The sequence below is a fragment of the Sander lucioperca genome, chromosome 12 (genome assembly GCF_008315115.2).
Source record: "Sander lucioperca isolate FBNREF2018 chromosome 12, SLUC_FBN_1.2, whole genome shotgun sequence".
NCBI classification, from domain to species: Eukaryota; Metazoa; Chordata; class Actinopteri; order Perciformes; family Percidae; genus Sander; species Sander lucioperca.
The window spans coordinates 31,482,449-31,507,219 of record NC_050184.1 but is presented as its reverse complement, the minus strand read 5'-3'; the positions used below and the strand labels follow the sequence as shown (position 1 = coordinate 31,507,219).

At 40.3% G+C, this 24,771-nt stretch overlaps 1 protein-coding gene across 2 annotated transcripts; it reads left to right on the top strand.

Annotated features, from left to right (window-relative positions):
* Positions 1-589: 589 nt before the first annotated feature.
* On the top strand, positions 590-24,753 carry kdm5c (lysine (K)-specific demethylase 5C). Of its 2 annotated transcripts, XM_031290356.2 has the most exons (29): positions 590-982; positions 2,744-2,891; positions 3,663-3,740; positions 3,850-3,972; positions 4,104-4,274; positions 4,488-4,622; positions 6,560-6,616; positions 9,860-9,983; positions 10,209-10,489; positions 12,123-12,281; positions 12,407-12,526; positions 12,631-12,789; positions 17,209-17,390; positions 17,592-17,754; positions 17,845-17,964; positions 18,045-18,239; positions 18,433-18,614; positions 18,726-18,850; positions 18,934-19,081; positions 19,159-19,249; positions 19,408-19,790; positions 19,920-20,058; positions 20,219-20,398; positions 20,590-20,718; positions 20,829-21,587; positions 21,762-21,804; positions 21,904-22,103; positions 23,325-23,513; positions 23,641-24,753. In XM_031290356.2, exons 2-29 carry the CDS (start codon positions 2,748-2,750, stop codon positions 23,647-23,649), a joined length of 4,788 nt encoding a protein of 1,595 aa, XP_031146216.1. In that variant the 5' UTR covers positions 590-982; positions 2,744-2,747; the 3' UTR covers positions 23,650-24,753. The 2 variants fall into 2 exon arrangements, with proteins under 2 accessions (XP_031146216.1, XP_031146218.1); XM_031290358.2 differs by lacking the exon at positions 6,560-6,616.
* Positions 24,754-24,771: the final 18 nt, after the last annotated feature.

Genomic DNA, 24,771 nt, shown 5'->3' with positions numbered 1-24,771 from the left:
GGCATGGCTAAAGTATAGGTGGCGGCATATGAGATACGCATTTTGATCAATATAAAGTGTAGCCCACACATTGTAATATTCATGGATATCAATGGGCCCCTGGCATTTTCGTGCTTGGGCCCTAATCAAAAAAATAAAATGGCTTTTCACGCTATACTGTCCACTGTTACCAAACTAACTTATTATCATATTTGGAGGGATAAAAAAAATGCAAAACTGTGGAACATTGCCAATTAAGCATGCAGTGTTAATACATATTTAATGCAATTTAAAGAAAGGGAAATGTTGTGCTTTTTACTTCACATTGATATAACAACCAAACAGTACGATAATAATAATAATAATAATAATAATAATAATAATAATAATAATAATAATAATAACGGGACACGTTTCTTTTAATACTATATGTATTGTTTTTTATTTTTAAATTAAATGATTTGCATTTAAAAAAATCTTTTCAACGTTGTGGCATTGCTTATTTTACTTACGCAAAGGCTGCACATCTCATAGATATCTAGTGCACGGTCCTGCTGTAGTTGCATGACTTGAATTGGCGTACGTGGGTACTACTTTCAGGGAGTAAACGTGAGGGACGTGATGTGAAGATTTGAGGCTGTGCTTCGGTCGTGAGAAAAAAACTAAGATGGCGTCTCATCAAGAAAGATAGGAATAGGATGGCTTGAAGAGAGTGATGATGTTGGTCGGGAAATGATTGATAGTCACATTATTGATAAGGTTTGAGACTCTCGCTTACAATTAAACGAACCTCTGCCATCCATGTGTTGAACCTGTGTGTTTGACAGAACGGAGTATATGGAGAACCAAGGCTGAAAAACGGTCAACTTTGCTAGCCGCGTCAGCTAGCCAACTGGAACAAGCACAGCTGGCCAACGTTAGCTAACTACCAGTCATCACAACAACAGAGGAAGGAGAACGGCCACCAGCCCTATCATACCCCGGGACATCGAGGTGTCTTCGGGTCAGTTACGGGAATGCAACGAAACATTGTAACGTTAGTGTAAAGGGTCAACAAATAACTGCTTGTGGCATTTCTTCTTGCACATACATCTAACGTTATATGAATAACCTCAACTAACACTAACGTTAGCTGGTTGTTCGCGTCAATTTGAGTGTGCATTGTTTGCGGTTATATTGATGACTTTTTCCTCAGCTACCCAGTCAACGTTAGCTAAGTAATGCTAGTTATTTGAAGCCGTGGGAGGCTATGGGACTGTGAAAAAGTGAAGGCCTCGATGCTAACGTTAGCTGCAAGCGGCTTTATCGCCTCTTATAGCTTAACAATGGACACAAATAGATTTCATGATTGCCCGAAGAAAATAAATACATGACACGTAGCTAACCCACTATAGGTGATTTATTGGAGACATGTTCTTATTCTTTTCTTATGGTTGTCACTGGACGATTAGGTTAGTTTTAACGCCAGTTCTCTCAAGTTTAGTAGCTAACGTTAGTAGTTAGCTAACAGTTGCCAGCTAATGTATTCTTGAGTAATGTTAACAAGATGTACATCGACATTTAAATTTCACCATTTGGCATCTGCAATCTAGTGATTGTGTATTTGTTTTCTTATTAATGAATCTAGCCCAGCCCACTTGCGAGTATGATGCCTTCATTTCTATACCTTAGGGTTCATGGCCTCCACGCCATTGTTTGTCTGAAGGCCTTTAGAGAATCAGATAGATGGGACACTTGTCACTGAAGTCCCAGAATCAAGTTTTGTTGATTTAATGTTATTTTTATGAGGAATGCCCCAGGACAAAATTCATAGAAGACTATTCTATCAACACTCTTATGGTAACAAATTGCATGTATCAATGCTTATTGCTTAAGTGCATACAGACATCTTACTATCACTTCTGTAATCAAATCATTTAATTGTTGCTCGGCAATGCGACTGATTAAGCATCACTTAAAACTTTTGCCCTTTTTCACACAAAACAAATGCCATGCTCTGTTGAATTGACAAGGCCGTTGATTCAACAGAGCATGGCATTTGTTTTGTTGTCCGTCTGATGTTGGGGGAGGGGATTTTAACAAGGACTATTTTGGGGACAAAAATAAATCCTCATTCTGGGATTATCCATGTCTCTTGTTATTGACTATTATGTAAAGTTTTGGGGGCAATAATAAACTATCAAACATGTAGAGGAACTAACTGCCATATATTAAGATGTCAATATTACAATGCCCTGCTAGACCAGGAAGTAGTAAGAGCATATGTAAACTAATGCAGTGGCCTTTTGCGGTAGCTGTATAATATGCTTTTTATTTTCTCATACACTGGTCCATTTTTACTCATCATTAAATTAAGATGACATGTTAACTTTACATTGCCTTTGTTAAATTTGTTTCAGTTGACTATCATTGGGGACATTTATTGAGATAAGTGTGTTATGTAAATGTCTTTTCTGAAGACAGAATGTTGGCCAGTGAACATACTTGTCAAAATTATAAGTTTCACACAACTCTGTGTCCTGACAGCACTCTGACCTGTCCTAGAGTACTGGGAGGTCATAAAGAAAATGCAGATAAATTCAGAAAAACAATTGTCTTTTAAAACTATGCAAGGTGTTAGGGTTTTAAATTTTTCTCTACAAATTAAACAAGACTTGTGTACATAAAATGCTTTTTGGGATGCTGTATTGATGCTGTCCTGCCCATTAGTGAGTCTGCCAGAGTTCATTAACTTGTTTTGCATTGTCAATCTTCCTGTTGTCAGGGCAATGGAAGGGGAAGAGTTTGTACCTCCTCCGGAGTGTCCAGTATTTGAGCCATCATGGGAGGAGTTTCAGGACCCCCTGGGCTACATCGCCAAGATACGTCCAATCGCAGAGAAATCTGGAATCTGCAAAATTCGTCCTCCACCAGTAAATATTTGCTTATGCTTGGATTATGTTAAAGAAATGACATGCTCACTGTGTGCTATGTGCAACATTTGTACACATTGGCACTGGGTTTAAAGTGTTTTATAAGTACTAAGTAAAAGGCACATGGACTCACAGTTTTAGTCTTGTCAATGGCGATGTTATGTGCAACATTAACCAAAAAAGAGCAGCATGTTGATATGAGATGAGATCAAATGACTGATTCCCATGGGTGTTTGTGTTGCAAAAATAAAGATTCAGCAGGGTTAATTGTGTAAATTATTTAACCAAAAATGATCTATAAAAACAATAAAACAGCTTTAAGAAGTCATTTTCATCACTGCTCATCTTAAGGGCTTGGTGGACATAATAATGCAGTTATACATATAGTTGTTCTACTAAATGCTGGCCACATTACTTAGGGTGCATTTTTTCTATTAGTTTTGTCAAGATCTTGTAGGAATTATAATTTCTTCGGCAATGATTGGTGAGGATGCAGGCCTTTGATTGTTGATAGTGTGAGCTTCACCTGCTCTTGAGTATGTGACCTTAGTTATCCTTCCTGGTTAAAGCTGGGCCAAGTTCTTGAGCCCAAAGCCAGAATTAAACCCAATTAAAGTCCATTCTAATCTCAGTAATCTCCCATGTCCATGTTTATTTGTTGTTTTTAAGCTCCTTGAATGATAGAAGTTGCCATCGAAGCAGAAATTACCCAAGTTGTAGTTTTAGCATACAGGCTTACAAGTTTAATTGCATGTCTTTGCTCCCAAATAGGACTGGCAACCCCCGTTTTCAGTGGAGCTGGATACCTTCCGCTTCACACCCCGCATCCAGAGGCTTAATGAGTTGGAGGTAAGTTCTTCTCTTTTCCCTCAAAGCTGTACATTGTTGACAGATAATTGAAGTTGTTGAAGGAACCGGCCATAGTAATCATGGTGGTCCCTCATGCATCTCATTTTAGGCAGAGACCAGAGTGAAGCTTAATTATTTGGACCGCATCGCCAGGTTTTGGGAGATCCAGGCATCCTCCTTGAAAATCCCACATATTGAAAGACGCATCCTTGATCTTTTCAGCCTATCAAGGGTAGATATACATTGAATTGTTTGTACTTAGAAAGTGCATTTTGAAGTTATTTTTTGGTTCTTACCTATGGTTTCTAAACTTGTTTAAAAAAAAAAAAAAAAAAAAAAATGCTAAATGCTTTTCTGTTTCAGATTGTGACAGATGAAGGAGGTTTTGAGATGATCTGTAAGGAACGGCGCTGGGCTCGTGTGGCCCAGAGGCTTGGCTACCCTCCAGGCAAGAACATTGGTTCTCTGCTGCGCTCGCACTACGAGAGGATCGTCTATCCCTTTGAAATGTTCCAGTCTGGTGCCAGATTGCCGGTATCACACTACATATTCTCTTCTCTCCTTTTTGTGTTACCAGGGGTGATCTGTTAATAGAAAGCATTTAAAAATGAGTCCATCTGCGAAGAGTAGCTTAGGCACTGTATGATGCATTATACACTTCCTTTTGGTTAGAATCAAAATTATTACAGTAGATCATCTGTATATTTACAGGTTTTCATGTAAGCTCTCTTTTTACATCATTTCTAGCATTGCAAGCCAAAGCACTATGATGGTGAGGATGTGGATAAGGAGTACAAGCCCCACTCCATCCCTCTGCGACAGTCTGTGCAGCCATCCAAAATAAGCAGTTACGGACGCAGAGCCAACCGCGGCCAGCCTGATGTGAGTGAGAGTTCCTATCCTTACTTGTCATTCAATACATTTTCATACCTCTATGACCAGTAACCCTATACTGAACTGTACTTTGGGCACTTTTTGGATCACATTTCTGTATGTGCCTTGCCGCCTCAAAATCTATCAGAGATAAATAACAATTTTGTTTATACATCTGCTTTTCAAGACCATAGAAATTGGATTGAATTGGTTTTGTGCAACTGATCTAAGGATTTTGTTTCAGTGTGGCACTGTTTGAATTTCAACCTAAGAATTAAATTAACTACCAGGTATCCAGGCTTTCCTGCCCTATGACTACTTTATCAATAATGGTTTCCCACAGGACTTAGACCACACATACAAATTTGTGACACTGATGATATTATCTGTATTTGTTGTTTTAGTAATTGCAGACTTGTAATCACAGTTTCATCTTACAAACAGTGAAGTTCCACTAATTAATGTGCAAACTACAGTGTGTTTTTATGTTGCAATTGAAAGAAATCTGCAGATTTTTTTCCCAGGACTTTAAACCTCAGTGTACAATAGATATTGACTTGCTATTTAAGCTGGGGTGAACAACAAATGTACAAGGCTGTCAGCCTCTTACCATGTATGCTAACATTGTATGTACGTTTTAGTGTACCATCTATTATCTGCCCACTGATTAGCCAAATAAATAACAGAGCTTCCATCATTACAGGCAAACAGAAAGTCAAGCCAACAGTGTACTCAAGTGTTTGTCCCATGCTGTCATGTTAATAACTCTTCTGTGCTTATCCATGTGCCCTTTTGCATCGGTTACAGTGTAGTGACTGGAAGATGCGACACATGACAGTGCTTACTCTCCATCCCACCATGCTGCTGTGCTTAACTCTGCTGTTTATGCTCTCTGCTCCATGGCTTATTTGGCTTTCTGCTTTGTTTCCGCCACTCCTTCCATCTCACTGGTAGACACACAACTGTTTGTTTCATAAGTCACATATTTCTACACAATCTTTTTTTAAATATGTTATTATTGCCAATACACAGTACAACTTTTGGACTGGCCATCATTCTGTTACCTCATGCTTGTTACATGCAACCTTGCCTAAGCTTCACTTTCTACCCTAACACCCCAAAAAAAAGTTATGAATGACCTACTCATCATACATTGAGTACTGCTTGCCAGTGGATTTTAGTTTTTTCATTTATTATGCTGGAATACATCTTTTGTTTTGCATATTTAGTTATTTATGGAATTTGTAGGAACAAAACTAAGCTTGCTGCAGATTATTGACAAAAAAAGGTATGCATCAGATGATTGAGGCGATACAGAGAGTTCTAAGGAATGGGCTTTTATATGAAAACCAGTGCATTTGGTATTGCTTTATTTTAACTCCATTTAAGATCCAGTAAATATCTTTTCTATTATGTAGCTGGACTACAAGAATTGTCCATGATAACAAAGTTGTCAGCAAAATTACATTCCCAAACACCTTCCCAACCCCATTTCTTTTTGATGCCAAAGCTGTCCCATTTAGAATAAATCATGTTAGTGTGTCAGCTGAGTTACCTGCCAGTTGTTCGCAGCAACTTGTAAAGTCATTGATGAGATAACAGAAATAAGGTTGTCTCAAATCGTATGCTTTTTATAAAAGTTCAGCTTGTATTAAAAAAAAAACAACTGAAGTTTATGTAGCCCTGTCCAAAACATTACTAGATGTACCAAACATTCAAAAAGATAAACTTTAATGTTGATTTTTGAAAGAGAGAATTGAATATCTAGATCCACACCATTTCCTGTTTGACCGTTATAGGTCCTACATTAAATGTGACCCTTGTCTCATAATGTGTCCCAGTGACAACTAGTGGCTCTGTTCTTTCCAGGCTCTCTCCCTTCCTCTTTCATCTCCTTCTTTCCTCTTGTCTTAGTTTATTGTTGCTGTTATTGTCTCCCCTTGCAGGGTCCAGAGGATCTGGCCCCCCATCCTCTCACCACTGGCTCTCAACTCATCTCTGCGGTACTGCCTCTTGAGCATATGAGCTCACCTTCAGCCCCCGCTCTCTTCCGCCCCCGCTTTCTTCCTGCCTCTTTTCCTAGACCACCTCACCCTTACTGAAGTTGTCTAGATGTTTTTGTTATTTCATTTTAACTAAGCACTAACATTTTCATGCAATCATACTCCTAAACCCATAATAGAGTCACATGACTGTTTCAGACATAAAAGCCATAAAAACTCTCTGTGGCATTACAATAATAGTTGGTGCAAGTTATTAAATTAGCATCATTCTAAACCAGACAATGAACACAGAGAGAAATATTTCCCTGGCCGGTTACTTCTGTTTTTATTTAAGCGGTTTAGTTTTTCGTCAACATGCTCGGTTATTAAAATGAGCCATTTTGTCTTATGTTGGACAAAGGTGTTTAGGGGCCTTGTCAGTGTGTTTTTAGGCATTGTATTACAGATTGAAAAAAAACAGACATACTATTGCGTCTTGAATGTATGCAAGTTTGGATCCCTGTGCCATTGTTGTTGAGAACTAATGTTGCAGATGTCCTCAATGGCACAGTTCACTGTAGGCCTCTGAAGAAACTTTCACTCCATCTCCAGTTGCCAAACACACTTTTCTAGTTTAGTTGTTAGGTTGATGCACTCTCTAGCTTTCCCTCTTTCACCCATGCTCTTTCTCTGTAGTCGCACTTGGCTTGAAATGCTTTGTCGCTGGGCTGTCTGTGTGCCTTCTGCTGTGTTGCCTTGCTGTGTGCTCACTACAGCAGCTAACAGTGTGGCTGCATGCATTCTCTTTTGAGTGCACTCGCACAGAAAAAAACCTAGTGGGTTTAATGTAATTAGGTTTCAATTGCAGAGCATCATAATCTGATGGACAGTAAGGTATTGGAGTCTTAATTCTTCTGACCCTTTTTGAACATGTATTTGTTGTTAGCCTTTAAGTCTCTCTAGGTTTGCTTGTTTGATTGCCCTCTACCATCAAGCCCTGCTTATCTGCTGTGTTGTCTACTGCTCTCCCTGTCCCACTTGTGTAGTCCTATTGATCTACAATGTTTGGGTGCCTGTTTTTTTTTTTTTTTTTTTTTTATCTACACCGATAATATACAACGATGTATGGGCAGCTGGAGTTAAATTTCCATGACTGAAGGGAGTACAGTTGCATACAGGTGATAAAGTCAAAAACAAACGTGCTTCTTCCATTACCTGTCTAGATGGTCTCTTTTTATGGTATTGTATCTGTCCAGTTGTTGTGCCATGAATGGCACTAACGTCATTGTCATGACTGTCTTGTTGTGGGAATACAGGTTGCGTTCTGACTGCACACAGACTAGTGATTTCTTTGTGCACACATGAGTAGAAGCCAAACCTCTCCCAGATTAGGACTAAACTGCCAGTGTGAAAGCGCCTTAATGGATGTTTAGAGAAAAAGTTCTGAGTTGGAACCTGTTCTAAATGTATATAAACTGTGAAAGTCCTGCTTTTATGTGCTTTTTAGATCTACTGACTGGTTATTGAAAGTGACGTTAAGACCTACTGTGTTTCTGTCATTGCTGATTACACGTGACTTGTGTGTGTGTACAGTTTGTAATCATACGGCAGACTGGAACTAGTGCCCAAAGGTGTGGTACAAATAATAATTAGATCAACATCAAATAGGGGGCAAGACCATGTTTAAAAAAAAAAAAAAAAAAAAAAAAGTACCTACCTATTCAATATTCTGTATACTGTTGTCTACAGTCTTGAATAAAGTACTTGAAAGCAATACTTGAGTAAAAGTATCTTACCAGAAAATGACGTAGAAGTTAGTCACCTTTTTAAAATATTACTTGAGTAAAAGTCTTAAAGTATCTGATATGTACTGTACTTAAGTATCAAAAGTAATTTTCTGATATTAAATGTACTTAATTTTTAGAAGGAAAAGTAAAGAAAAACTTTTATTATAAACTTTATTGTGGCTTCCTTTTTTATAGTAAAGCATAATAATATTCAGGGTTTCCACACCTTCTTAAACATCAAACCCAAAGTCAGAATATTCATTTTTTGCGAGGAAGAACCTTTCACTCCACCCTACAAAACCATTTCTTGCAAGTAACGAGTAACGAAGACGCTGAGGGGAAATGTAGTGGAGTAAAAGTATACATTTTATTTAGGAAATGTTATGGAGTAAAAGTGAAAGTTTCCAGAAATATAAATAGCGTACAGATACGTGAAAACTCTACTTATGTACAGTAACGAAGTACTTGCACTGGTTGTCTGTTGTTCATAGCGATTCAAACATGATGTTGAAATGTGATTGTAACAGGAAACAACTCTGACCAAAAATGTCTAAAACGAGGACACTTGCTTATTACTTGGCAGAGACAAACACAAAATGGAAAATAAGCATTACCTGCTTTTTGGATTGAAGAAATTATAAATGTCTAGTCTAAGGCTACTCCGAATCAGCTTATGACTATATATATATATATATATATATATATATATATATATATATATATATATATATATAGTTTCTATTGCGATGTTGAAAGTCAGCTGCCAAACTGTGTTACGATAATATAACACTTAACATTCTGATCCTTGCACGTTATGTTCATAATGCACGTTAGTTCTGAATAAAATGAGAAAATACTCGCTACTGTAAAGTGTTTAATTCACACAGGACTATGCAAAAATAGGCTTTACCATGTGGTTATTATATATAGACTATTGAATTACCAGAAAACATGCTTTATCGTGATATGAAATGAATTGGCAATATCGGGATAAAAGATTTTGACCATATCGCACAGCCCTATGTCCAGACTAAGGAAACTAAGGAAAAAACATAACATAGCAAAATGTGTATATTTTTAAAAATCTTTATGACAAATTACAGCCTAAATTAACTTTTAAATATTTTTTGTAATATGCCTAGAACATTATCCAAGGATTTGATTAAAAAAAAAAAAAAACAAGACTCATAATTATCCTACCCATAATTACTTAAAATACCCTTCTCTGACTGTATGGTTGCAACTGCTGGTGATTGTGTGTTCTGGTGGTGGGTCTTAACGTTCAAGCTTTCACTGTGATGTAGGCTAACTTTTCTTTACTTTCTAACCAAGCACAATCCCTTCTTGTGATGGCATTATGCTTTCATGTTTTAACTGTTTGTTCTGCATTTGGCATAGACCCTTTGGCTCTGTGTGCTTTGGAGAGTAGTTGTTGTCTGTCTTTGCCTTCATGAGGAAAATGTATTTTCATCCACAGCCTGAACCCACAGAGGAAGACATAGAGAAGAACCCAGAACTGAAGAAGCTACAGATCTATGGTGCAGGGCCTAAGATGATGGGACTTGGGCTGGTGGCCAGGGACAAAGGCATCAGGAAGAAAGGTAAGTGCCATAGCCACAACCTCATTAAAACACATTCTCAGACACATACAGTTAAACCTATAAGGTCATTAGGTCTGCCAACAATAATGTCGAGAAACCTGGACATTTGGAGGCAACACTGCATCAGAACAATTCGTTTTGCAACTAAAGCAATGACTTGAGAAAGAGGCAAGTCCTAAATTAATAACTGGCTACCTCTGATTCTGAACACATCTTACCTTTTAGATGAACTGCCTCAAACCGTTACCATCAAGGACAGTGTATCTCCTGGTTCTGGTGATACCACAGTCAAAGCGGAGCCGCTGGAGCATAAAGAGAAGCAGAGTGATGGGAGTACATCTAGCCATATACTGCCTCCTCCTACCATCACAGTTAAGACAGAAGTGAAGAAAGAAGAACCAGAGGAAGAGGATGGGAAAGGGAAAGTGGAGGAGGAAGAGGATACAGATGGACCTTGTACCAAAATGACCATGAGGCTAAGACGCAACCTCGGCAACTCGCAGTGTGTAAGTAGACCAAAGAATGCACCCAGGTGGCAGTCAAAGTTAAGATGAACATTACATAATTGAATATTAAATGTCAGGGCATAACTACAACCCTGGGAAAAGTTGATACTATCGTTACGTCTAGGGCTGAATGAAACTACAGAGCTAAGCACTAGCTCGCCTGGCTGAAGTTAAAGGTGAAAGGCCTAGCTCTCGTCGTAGACAGGGCTCACTTCTTGGTCTGGCGTTAATCAGCGTCAACACTCCGTTGACGGACAAAACATTAACACAACTTGATGGGGAACCATTGGGTCGGGAGCGACTATAGCCGCTTTCTGACCGGAGGGATTTTTGCAGTTCCTAGAATATAACATTCCTAGAACCCTTTTTTTCTCGTGTTCCGACTGGACCAATTTGGGGATTTTTAAGTTCCTCTGGCCGCAGTTCCTGTAACTCTTTCAGCTCCTACTTCAGGCCAGGGTCTTTTCGCTGTTCCCTTTTCAGCATAGGAACCTAGGTCAACGAGGGTCGGGTTTCCGGTACAGACAGACCAACAACGGGACAATTTTAACAATTTTCGCCATCTTATTCATCACTAAATTCACTTCTGACGTTTTAGGCGAGAAATCAATGTTTAGTTTTCGAATATAGGCAGTCTTGCGAAAATTGATGAGACCTTGCTGTAAGCTAGAGGTCTCTCAGACCGGTCGCGTAAATAAGAGGCTTTTATTTCGCCGTTGACTGTTCGTTTGTTTAAATATCACAACACGTGTCCATCATAAGATTAACGGGAACCTGTGGTTAACTGTCTTTTCGGAGTTAAACTCCACCTCGCTGGCCGGCCATCTCACACACGTCCACAGCGCAGCAGGCAGAGGCGGGGGAGAGAGAAATACCCGTTTCTCTTCGGGAGACTTGTTTAAATAGAATAGAATAAATTGTTGAAAAAATGATGACAAATATGCTATATACATTAGATTTAGTATTTAGTTCATACTTTTTTTGGTGTATATGTTTTCTGATTTTAACACTATAAAGACCGTTGCCGTGCTTGCGTCACTTCCTTACCCCTCCTACCAGTCCCTATGGCCACTTGGCCAGTGCGAATGCAAGTGGAAAAAACGGGTTTGGGGGAGATTAGTTGGTAGATCTGCTTAGAAGTGGACTTTTCCTGTGGCCGGGTTGGCTCAGTGGGTAGAGCAGGCGCACATATACTGAGAGGTTTATGCCTCGATGCAGAGGTCCAGGGTTCGAATCCGACCTGTGACGATTTCCTGCATGTCTTCCCCCTCTCTCTCGCCTTTCTCACCTAACTGTCCTGTCAAAAAAAAAAAGAAGTGGACTTTTCCTATAACTACGTTCCTATAACTACTTGGTCGGAAAGCGGCTTAATAGATGGATTGTGCTGTGACACAAACTACCATGAGAGGTCGAATGATTATACAGGCCTGTAAACACAATGCACTTTGCTCTTTATCTTTGACAAAGTAATGACTGCTATTCCCCACAATCTAATCTTTTGTTTAATTTTTTATCTTCCATGTTTAATAGGCCACCGTGGTTGTCTGCTCCAGTTAAACGTGAGCCTCACTCATCTGGCTCCAAGCCCTAGATTGAACGTTTTTGTACTTTTCTTTGCCTCACTTTTTCAAAGGTGGATTCTTTTGTGTGTCGGATGTGTGGTCGGGGAGATGACGACGACAAGCTCTTGCTGTGTGATGGCTGTGATGATAATTACCACACCTACTGTCTACTACCCCCACTCACTGATCCTCCCAAAGGCAACTGGCGATGCCCTAAGTGTGTGGCAGAGGTTAGTAAAAATGTTTGGAAGCACTTGTTTATGTCTGTAATACTCGTGGCATGTTTTGTTGGGTTTCTTTGAACCCACAAGACTAATCTTTGTGTGGATTCTCCTCAATGTGTAACTTTTTGTAGGAGTGCAAGAAACCTGCAGAAGCATTTGGCTTTGAACAGGCTACACGAGAGTACACTCTGCAGAGTTTTGGGGAAATGGCAGATGCCTTCAAAGCAGATTACTTCAACATGCCTGTCCATGTAAGCGCAACCACACAAGACATCACCTCTTCATTATAAAGCACCCTGCCCCGACTAAAGCGGGAGACTAATCTCAAGCCTGTGTGTTGTTGTTGTTGTTGTAGATGGTTCCCACTGAGCTTGTGGAGAGAGAATTCTGGAGGTTAGGTAGTAGTATCGAGGAAGACGTGGTTGTTGAGTACGGAGCAGACATACACTCCAAAGAGTTTGGCAGCGGCTTCCCGATGAACAATGGCAAAAAGAAGCTCACAAAGGAAGAGGAGGTATGCACGTTGTTTTCTTTTGTAACCTTAACAGTGTTTTGTGAAAACTACAGCATCCTGCTTGAAATTACATGTTGAAAATGTAAAAAAAAAAAAAAAAAAAAAAAACATATATATATATATATATATATATATATATATATATATATATATATATATATATATATATATATATATATATAAAAAGGGGTGGTACGGTTCATGAAAAAACATCCGAACCGCTCGGTTTGCTTGTCTCAGTTCGGAGCGTGTGTGCGTCGCACGGTTCGTCCGTACACTGTTAATGACCACTTACTGCCGTAGTTCCCACTTTCGACACCTATGTTAAAATACTTACTGGAAACGACGAGGGGGATGAGCGTGACGAACGCAACACATGGCAGCTGATTGGAGGAACGCGTCACATGGTTCTTGCTGCTCCCGAATTTCAAAACTCAAAAACAAAACTTCAAAACAAGACTCTAATGGCGTCTCGTTCTGAATACGATCTCGTATTTTACGAAAATAGTTCACCGAAACGTGTTTCAGACAACATTTTAAGCGAGAAATAGGCCATACAGTTGCTGAATCTGTCTTTTTTTTGATCGACAAAGGTCAGTTTAAAAGATTTTCGTCAGATTTTGAGAGGTGGCGAGCCGACCGCTCCTCAGGTGGAGTGCTGCAGGTCACGTCACATGCAGAAATGTCAAGTGGGAGAGATGAGGAAGGCTTCCCGGAGTTGGAGGATGCACCAGCGTCATACAAGTCTGGTGTGTGGGAACATTTTGGATTTCATGTTACCTATGATGACAGTGGAAATAAAACAATAGATAGAACTGCCACTGTGTGGCAGGCCACCTAAATACTACAGGCCACCTAAATACTGTGCATCCTTCTTTGACGACTTTAGTGGACTGCTGTCTTTAATCTGTATTAACTTTGACTGTGTAGTTATTGCTGGTGATTTCAACATTCATGTTGACAACCCCCAGGATAGAGGGACCAAAGAACTGTGTTGTATTTTTGAGAACTATGGACTGACTCAGCATGTGACGGAGCCCACACACAACAAGGGGCACACTCTGGACTTGATTATCTCGAAGGGTTTGAACATTTCCAAGGTTGTGGTGACTGATGCTGCTCTATCTGATCATTCCTGTGTTTTCTTTAATGGCACTATCTCTGTGCAAAAAAGTGTCCAAACAAAGTTAATACGAAAACGGTATATCACTGACAACACCAGTGAAACATTCAGTCAGCTTTTCTCGTCCACACCCGCCCTCTCAGGGGTCTCAGTCACTGAGCTTGTAGGCAATTTCAATTGTAAAATTACAAATGTTATTGATACCATTGCTCCAATTAAGATAAAAACTGTCTCTGATAAGAAAAGATCTCCATGGAGAAATGCCATACTGGTAAGAACAGAAAAAAGAGTGTCGAAAAGCAGAACGCAGGTGGCGAAAAACTAATCTCCAGGTCCACTACAACACTTTTAAAGAGAGACTTCGCATTTATAATTTGGAACTGAGGAATGCAAGGCGGTCCTTCTTCTCGGACATTATTGCCAAAAACAATAATAATTCACGTGCTTTGTTTGCTACTGTCGATAGGTTAACAAACCCTCCAGTACCAGTAGCATCTGAACTTTTATCCACAAAGGCCTGCAATGATTTTGCCACCTTCTTCAATGACAAAATTCAGAAAATTAGACAAACAGTCAGTGCTTCCATATCGAGTACAGGGTATGTGTTGTCACAGTGTCCAAGCAAAACAGATTCCAACATGACCCAATTTCGTATGATTAACTATAAAAACCTGGAGGACATTATACAACATCTGAAAACCTCCTCATGTTGCCTTGATATTCTACCAACGGGCCTTTTCAAAAATGTTGCAAATTGTTTGGCTCCAGATCTTCTACAGATTGTAAACACGTCTCTTCTCTCAGGTATCTTCCCACAGGCCCTGAAAACTGCAGTCATTAAGCCACTCTTAAAGAAGAACAATCTAGACACGTCACTAATGACCAACTATAGGCCGATATCAAACCTTCCATTTTTAAGTAAAATCATTGAAAAAACGGTTTCTCAACAATTGACCCTTGTCACTAAACAACAGTTTTGATACCTTCCAGTCGGGTTTTCGACCACACCACAGCACTGAGACAGCTCTTGTTAAAGTCTTTAATGACATCCACTTAAACACAGATAGTGGCAAAATTTCAGTCTTGGTACTACTTGATCTCAGTGCTGCATTTGATACGGTCGACCATGACATATTACTAGACCGATTGGAAAATTGGGTTGGCATTTCGGGCTCAGTACTAAAGTGGTTTGAGTCTTATTTAAAGAATAGGGACTACTTTGTGTCGATAGGGAATTATACATCTGAGCATACAAATATGACGTGCGGAGTTCCCCAAGGCTCCGTTCTGGGGCCTCTCCTGTTTAACATCTACATGCTTCCACTGGCTCAAATTATGGAAAACAACAAAATAAGCTACCACAGTTATGCGGATGACACACAACTGTATATAACCTTATCGCCAGGGGACTATAGTCCAATACAACAACTGACTAAGTGCCTTGAGAAAATTAACGACTGGATGTGCCAGAACTTTCTTAAATTAAATGAAGAAAAAACTGAGGTGGTTGTTTTTGGAGCAAAAGAGGAACGATTGAAAGTCAGCACTCAGCTTCAAACGATAATGTTAAAAACAACAGACAAAGCCAGAAATCTTGGTGTAGTCATGGACTCAGACCTGAATTTTAACAGCCACATTAAGACAATTACTAAGTCAGCCTATTACCACCTTAAAAATATATCAAGGGTTAAAGGACTTATGTCTCAGCAGGACTTGGAAAAACTTATCCATGCTTTTATCTTCAGTAGACTAGACTACTGTAACGGAGTCTTTACAGGTCTCCCTAAAAAATCAATCAGACAGCTGCAACTGATTCAGAACGCTGCTGCTCGAGTCCTCACTAAGACCAAGAAGGTGGATCACATCTCTCCAGTACTGAAGTCTCTACACTGGCTTCCAGTGCCTCAAAGAATTGATTTCAAAATACTTTTGTTGGTTTATAAATCACTAAACGGTTTAGGGCCTAAATACATTTCTGATCTGCTAGTACAGTATGACCCACCCAGACCTCTCAGGTCGTCTGGGACAGGTCTGCTTGTTGTCCCTAGAGTCAGAACTAAACAGGGGGAAGCAGCGTTTAGTTTCTATGCTCCACATATCTGGAACAAACTCCCAGAAAACTGCAGGTCTGCCGCAACTCTGTTCTTTTAAATCAAGGCTGAAGACTTATCTATTTGATGTTGCCTTTCTTTCTATATAAGCTTATAAAGAGAAATTCCTATTTGATCTGCTTTTATATATTTAACTGTTTTAATTGCTCTTTAATGTTTCATTTCTTATACTGCACTGTAACTTTTATTCTTGTATTTTAACTGTTTTAAATTTTTTATTCTGTTTTCATGTAAAGCACTTTGAATTGCCCTGTTGCTGAAATGTGCTATACAAATAAAGCTGCCTTGCCTTGCCTTGCCTATGTATTGTGCAACATGCATTCAATATGCTAATTTTAGCTATTTATCATATGCTGAAGTATATTTCTGGAGTGTTAAAGATTAAAAGAAAAAATAACAAGAACCGTACAGAACCGAACCGTGGATTTTGTGAACCGTACCACCCCCTACACTATATATATATATATATATATATATATATATATATATATATATATATATATATATATATATATATATAAATATAAATAAATAAATAAATAAATAAATAAATAAATAAATAAATAAATTTAATTAATTTAAAAAAAAAAAAGCGGTATCATGACTGTAAAAGGCCAATTTGGCATTCTGAACATAACCATTACGATAAGAATGTACTCTACAAACTAATCCCTACTCAGTTCAGCGGTGCTTTTGACAATAACATGTTTGCATTAACAGAAACTATTCACTGCACAGTTTTGATTACAGTGCTAAATGAGATGAGAGAACAGCGAGTTTGCCAACTGTCTGGTTGTTATGGAGATAAGTAGGCTCTTGGTTGTCATGACAATAATCCCAAAACCTCTAGAATGTATGACAAATGGCAATTTATGGCAGCCAAATCTGCTGAAAAATAAATCAGGATTTTGTTTACTTCAAAAAATATGTCAAGAAATCAATCTGAAATGATAAGTAGAAATCTAAAAAAACCACAGAAGTAGTTTTAAATGAATGTGGGCCTTAGCAGCATAACTCTGTATGAATTGAGTGAAATATTTAAGCAAAAGTAATTGATTTTATAATTTTCTCATAAAGGTACTAGTGTAGTTAAGATGGTACCTGTAATTAGGGTTATTTACAGACCTTTTAATAATCGTAGTCCAGTGCTTATTTTCAGTGCAATCCCTTTTCTCTGTTGGTCAGGAATATGCCTGCAGTGGCTGGAATTTGAATGTGATGCCCGTGCTGGAGCAGTCACTCCTGTGCCACATTAATGGAGACATCTCTGGGATGAAGGTGCCCTGGCTTTATGTAGGCATGGTGTTCTCAGCTTTCTGCTGGCACATCGAGGATCACTGGAGCTACTCCATCAACTACCTGCACTGGTACAGAATGCTTTTTTTGTGTATTGTTGTGGGTTTGTTATTATATTGGCATTATAGTAGTCAAAGGTTTAAACAATTGCAGCTTTTAACATAGAGAATATGATAATGTCATGTGAAAGGGTACTTTGACTGAAATACTATAACTTTCCCTCTCTGTTCTTCACTTCCCTACTTCTCTCTTTTATGTATTCTATTCTCCAGGGGTGAACCCAAGACTTGGTATGGGGTTCCCTCTGTGGCAGCTGAGCGACTTGAGGAGGTAATGAAGAAGCTGACGCCAGAGCTGTTTGAGTTTCAACCTGACCTCCTGCACCAGCTGGTCACCATCATGAACCCCAATATCCTCATGTCTCACGGTGTACCGGTCCGTCTCACATAAACACGCATGCACACAGCAGAAATATGGTTTGTTAAAATAAATTCTTTGATTGACTTCTGTGTTTCTGATTGGCAGGTTGTACGTACCAACCAGTGTGCTGGTGAGTTTGTCATCACCTTCCCCAGAGCCTACCACAGTGGCTTCAATCAGGGATATAACTTTGCTGAAGCTGTTAACTTCTGCACTGCAGACTGGGTACGTCCGTTTACACTGTCTCAAGTTCTCATTTCCGATCGTTCACAATAATCAACGTCACTCTTCTCTTTCCCTCTCAGCTGCCTGCCGGCCGTTCCTGTATTGAGCACTACCGGCGTCTGAGAAGGTATTGTGTGTTCTCCCACGAGGAGCTCACCTGTAAAATGGCTGCCACCTCAGAGAAACTAGACCTTAACCTGGCAGCGGCTACACACCGGGAAATGTTCATCATTGTTCAGGAGGAGAGGAAGCTGCGGAAGGGTCTGATGGAAAGGGTGAGACACAGAAATAGATCTTAGAAATTGTTTGTTTCTCTATTTATTTATTTATTTATTTATTTATTCAGTTTATATATGTAAGTGAATAATAGTTTAGTTTGGTTCCATCCTGAATTTGTCTGATATTGTAATGTTCTTAAGAGAATATGGGAAATCTGATTGTCTAATAAAATCTGTGTTGTGCCTGCAGGGCATTACTGAAGCAGAGCGCGAGGCCTTTGAGCTGCTGCCTGACGATGAGAGACAGTGTGATAAATGTAAGACCACGTGCTTCCTTTCTGCCCTGGCATGCTCAAACTGTCCCGAGAGACTGGTATGTCTCTATCACACTCAGGATCTGTGCAACTGCCCCACTGAAAAACTCTACCTCAGGTATTTATCTCTTGTGTAGCTGTCATTGTTTGTGTTTGTGTATGCTTTGCAGTGAGCCATGATTATACTGGGTGAAAAGTGGCTGTGTTAATCCTTCCCTTCACTTTGCAGATACAGATATACCCTGGATGAGCTGTTAGCCATGTTACACCGATTAAAGGTTCGGTCTGAGTCTTTTGATTCCTGGGCCAACAGAGTGAAAGAGGCACTTGAGCAGGAAGAGGGAAACAAAATAGGTGGGGAATCAACAAATGAACTTTTCAACACAATATTATGATCTTAAAAGACATTGGAAGACCAAATGGTTATTGAATTGCAGGAATTAATGACCTGGAAATGCTGAAGACGGAAGCAGCGGAAAAAAAGTTTCCCGACAACGAACTTCTGCGGAAACTCAACACTGTTCTTAAAGACATCGAACGCTGCCAGCAGACAAGCGCTGAACTCCTCAGTAACTCAAGGACCAGGTAAAATAGAACACATACATACTTAACATTTACACTAACTGTTCTGTTACGTGCACTTACAAATTGCTGTCTTTTAGTGAAAGTAAGATGACTTTGGCAGAGCTGAAATCCTTGGTAGAGACGATGCAAAACCTGCCCTGTGTGATCAGCCAGTTGGAGGAAGTGCAGGTAAGTAGTTATGTTACACTAAGCAAACTAGCTTTTATTTTTTTCATATCCTTCCAAAACTAATAAAAATACTGTATAAATTACAATTTTCTCACCTTAAAAGTTGTACCCCTACTTAGTGCGCTGACGGTCTACCTCTGTACCGTCTGTTTTTCAAGGCGGTTCTGCGGACAGTGGAGGATTTCCAGAGCCGGGCTCAAGTACTGGCCAATGACAGGGACTGGAGGAGGGACTCTCAAACACCTGAGCAGTTGCAGACTTTGTTGGAGCAGGGGGCCAAGCTGCTTGTTGTGGTACCGGAGTATAATTTACTCCAGGGCCTTAAGGAGCAGGGCCATTGGCTGGCAGAGGTGAGGCGCACCCTGGGCACAGAAGGAGGGGAGAGGCAGGAGGTGATGTTGGATGTTTTGAGGAACCTGATGGAAGCCGGCTGCAACGTGCCCCAGAGTGTGTCTGTGGAGACGGCCATGGCAGAGCTTCAGGAGCTGCTCACAATTGCAGAACGTTGGGAGGAGAAAGCACAGATCTGCCTAGAACAAAGGTAAGACAAACAAGTCAAACCATACAACATTTCTCTATGTTTCAGCTGCCGCAGGGTTTTTTTTTTTTGCACTAGTTTATCCTGTTGCAAATAGTTCAACATTTCTTTGTCATGGTTTTGTTCTTCCAGGCAAAAACACCCTCTTTCTACTCTGGAGGCAATAGTAAATGAGGCCCAGCTAATTCCAGTCAAGCTGCCCAACATTCTGGCTCTACAGGGCTGTCTGACTCGGGCACGGGCCTGGGTAACAGATCTAGAGGAAATCCAGGTAAGAAAACAAATAAAAATAATTATCCTCTCTGGTGTCTTTTACACACCCGTTTTTATTCTAACCCCTCTGTAATGGTGTGATTTGAAATACCCCGTAATTGCAAAATAATGCTGTCCCTCATGTTATTTTTTATTATTCAATCTTTTATCTGTTGTAGAATGGGGAGCATTACCCGTGCCTGGATGACCTAGAGGGCCTGGTGGCTATTGGAAGGGACTTGCCAGTCTTCATGCAGGAGTTAAGACAGCTGGAACTGCAGGTAGCCAGCGCTCACTCCTGGAGGGACAAGGCCACCAAGACCTTCCTGAAGAAGAGCAGTCAGCACAGTCTGCTAGAGGTGGGCAACTCGAAGGAAATTGGAAATTATTTTAAAACTTTACTTAAATAGATTGAATTTCTGTCAACAATAGGCAACGAGATAAGTTACCTGTATACTTGTATCAATACGGCATTTCACTTTAGGAGCCAAGCTCTTGGTAAGGCAACCTTTTATGAAAGCATGCATTCAACTCCAGTGTTGCCCTGCAGGTATTATGTCCGTGTGCAAAAAGAAGAGAGAGCCGAGGTGAGATGGAGCCGTTAGATGAGCCTTTAGATGATTCTGATACCAACACTCTGGGCCTCTCTGCTCAGGACCTGAGAGACCCTGCAGCTATTGTGAGTTTATTGAGCGTGTCGTTGTTGTTGTTGTTGTTGTTTTTTTGTTCTGTCTTTTTACATAAATACTAGTTCTATATGTGAACTTGATTTGTGGGCCTTGTCTCTAGGTGATGGCATTCAAAGAAGGGGAGCACCAGGAGAAGGAGGCACTACTGAGGTTACAGAAATTGAACATGTGTAAATCTGGACTTAACACTGCAAGTTGCAAGGAGGACAAGGAGAACGGGAGGTGGGAGGACGCCATGGAGACGGACACGTCCAGCCACTCAGAGAACTCTGTAAAAGAGAACGGTAACAGTAACCACAGCTGTACCACCCCTCCTCAGTCAGTGTGCGTGTGCGCTGGTCAGCCTCGTGCCCCTCAGCTTCGCTGTCATCTGTGTAAGGACTGGTTCCATGGGGGCTGTGTTGCTTTCCCCTCCCTGCTCCCCTCCTCTGGACCACCAGAGAACCCCCTCTGCTGGTGGGACTGGGACTCGCGCTTTTTGTGTCCGCGGTGCCAGCGGTCACGGCGCCCACGCCTGGAGACTATCCTGGCATTACTGGTTGCCCTGCAGAGGCTGCCAGTGCGTCTGCCTGAAGGAGAAGCGCTGCAGTGTCTCACAGAGAGGGCCATCACCTGGCAGGGCCGAGCCAAGGAGGCACTGGAGACACCAGAGCTGCAGCAGGCACTTCAGAGGCTGCAAGAACTCAAAGAGACTCTCCATTGTGAAACAGAGAAAGCAGGAGACATGGGAAAGGAGACAGAAGGGAGTTCAGTGATTGTCTTATCAGACTCTGAGGGAGGTGAGGGAGAGGAAGGAGTCATTGATCTGACAGACGAGAATTCACCTAAAAAGAACACCAAGGAAAGCAACGGCACTCAGGTTAACGTCTTATTCTGACTCTTTATTTTAATACTAAACCACATATAGACTACTAACTCAAATAATTAGATTTTATATTATCTTCTGTATAGTAACAATTGAATTGCTACTTCAGACTTTCTCATTATACTGTATCCAACCTGCCTGTTTAACACAATGATTGTTTGTCCACAGGCTGGATGTGAAAATGGCATCAGCAAGAAGTCAAATGTTACAGGTAAGATGGAGTGTCTATTTCAGAGTAACCGTTGAGTTGTGCAACGCGTCACACAAGATACCAGTCCTCACGTTTTTCTTCTGCTGCTCACTTTTTCAGGGGTGGGGTCTTTGCTGCCCCTGCTGCCTTTGCTAAAAGGCCAGGTAGTGGAGCTTTTACCAGCCACCAGGGTCCAGCTGGAGGAGCTGCAGCTGGAAGGAGATCTGCTTGAGGTGTCCTTGGACCAGACACTCATCATCCACAGAGTCCTGCAAGCTGCCTCTGTTCCCCCCAGAGAAACACTGCACACGCTTATTCAGGTCAGGAAAATAAATATATAAATATAGTGGTACATGTCTTTATTTATAGCTCTACAGTAGACCTTTAATCTTTAGTATGTTGAAAAAATGTGCAACAGCTGGAAACTTATCAAACAGGGTTTCCGCCGGGTCTTAAAAGGTCTAAAATTTCTAAATCAAAATGTAAGGCCTTAAAAAGTCTTAAATGATTGTAAAGTATTGTGTTCTAGGTCTTAAATAATCTCTAATAGGTCTTAAATTTCCTACCTCTAAAGCTCCCGCAGCGCTTCAGAATGTTTATTTTTTATTCTGTGGTGTTGTAGTTCTTTCTGGCGCTATTCCAAATATAATTTGCTGTATAAGGACTACAAATGAGACCAACATGCGACGTATTTTGCAGCCAATCTAGACACCAGTCCTATAAAGCCAATTAGGAAATCGGGGAATTGTTTCAGACAATGTTTCCAGACTCTGACATCAGACTTTTTTTTTATGTTGTGATATTGGTCTTAAAAAGGTCTTTGAAAGTCTTAAATTTGACTTGTTGAAACCTGCAGAAACCCTGATCAGAGCACCTTACAACTTCATTAAAGGTTCCCTGTGGAGTTTTCTTTTCTATCTACATTCAGTGTTAATTCACCAAAACACATTGTGTGAATCCTTAAGGCATAGCAAACGTTTTGAATGCATTTCCTTCCTCATAAAACATTTGCAAAGCTAATTTTATCGTCCAAGTTCAAAACCTGCATTGTTTACATCCATTTCTCCTTTCTAGCAGTCTTCTGCTTCTCTGCTTTTGCCGGTGCATTGCTGCATTTCTTGGCACATTACTGCCACTTCAGTCAGATTAGTGAAATGGTGTGAAACCATAAATGTGTACCACGCCACCCACGTGTACTCGGACTCCACAGGGTACTTGTAATATAGTTCACATTGGTGCTAATAGAAGACTGCCAGTGTCGCCCATTTTAATTATGATTGATATTATGAATTCCAGATGTATTAAAGCCTGTTTAAAAGTCCTAAACTTCAATTCATTGAGTGCTGTTTTATGATCGGATTATGTACAAATATGCAAGAATGTTTTTCTGTTGTATCAAGAATAAGTCTGACTGATAGAACCGATAGCCGTTTTATTTAGGAAGAAATAGGAAAATGGGCTGCTTTATCTATCGCCTTTATTGCCCCTGTCCACTTCAACGGCTTCCTCTCTGATATTCTTGTCCTCTCCCTCTCTCTTAGATTGAGCTTGAAGAACAGAGACGAACGAGCCGCGGACGAGCCAAGGACTCCAAAAGGAAGCGAAAGAGCCACCGAGGCAGCAGTGGGGAAGGGGCAGGAGAAAGGTCTCTGGATGCCTCGGAGTCAAAGAAAACCTGTCCCATCAGCCACAGCCTCTCCCCTCAGTTACCTGTCCAGACCTATCCACAGGTAACAGCCCCATGTAGCTTGCTTTTGCTTTAGGCTTATTTCTTATTCATTGTCTGAAAGTTGTAGTTTTAATGCTTTGACTTCAGCTTCATTTGAGATTAACATTTTGCCGTTCTCCTTTTGACAGATTTTGTGATATATTCAACGCTGTAGCTCTGTTTAAGCGGATTAGCCGGAGGAATTGAAGGGACAGAGCATTCTGTGCCAGAAGACAGTGTCAAGTTATAACAAGATGCAGGACTTCCCCAGGCCTGTGTCCTACGTCCCTTCTCATCCCTCATTCACACATTCAGACACTAACAGTGCGATGACTCTTCTTCTACACTCCACCGTCTCATCCTAAACTCAGCCATATCTCACCCGTCATGATTTTTTTTTTTTTTTCCTTCAGACTCGCTGTCTTAACCAAACTTTATTCTCCTCCTTCCCTGGACCCATTTTTTTTTTTCTTCCTGTGAACATGGTAAGACTGTTGAACCGATGTGGGACTTGGCGCAATAGAAGTGTTTTTGGTCTAGAGTTGTCTCTGAGGTCAATCAGTATGCTACGTTATCCCCACCGTATTAAATGTTAGTTCAGCTGAAGCCTGTCTCAGCACCAGCTGTTGCAGTTTAACTTCACTTGAGCCCACTCGTTGAAGTTGGATAAGCTATGGAGTTCATTTAGACCGTTGTGTTCGGGCATGAATCCTGAACCTGAGGTACAGCGGAGGGTTTTGACTGCTGATCTTAGACTACAGCACCGTGGTTACACTTGTATTTTCTTTTTTAGTTGTATTGAATCTTGTGTTTGATGCTGTTTTTGAGGGGTCATGCATTTTGAATAAACTGAGTAGATTTTGGGAAGTGTTAAAAACAAGCATTAATGTTTTTGGTGCTACTTTCCCAAAATGGATATCTGTACCTCTTGGCTTCTTTCTCCGCCCTTCCCACGATGCCTTTATTTTCTCTTTTCTTTTTTTTTTTTTTTTTTCTTTTAAGCGCCCATCCTTTTGACTCCATATTGTATTCCTTTCAATTTTACCTCTTTTCCCCTCTCCCTCATTCTCTTGCAAATTAAGGTAACTTCACTGTATCTCACTTTGTCACAATTTATTTTGTTAAAATATGGGTGGGTAAAAATATTATTGATATTGCAGACACACAGTTGTCGTGAGTTTCTGTATAAACTTATCATTTTAATGTTGCCTTTGTTTCTTTTCACTCTTGTTAGAAAAATAAAGGTTTAGAATTGTTTAGGATATGTTGACTCATTATTT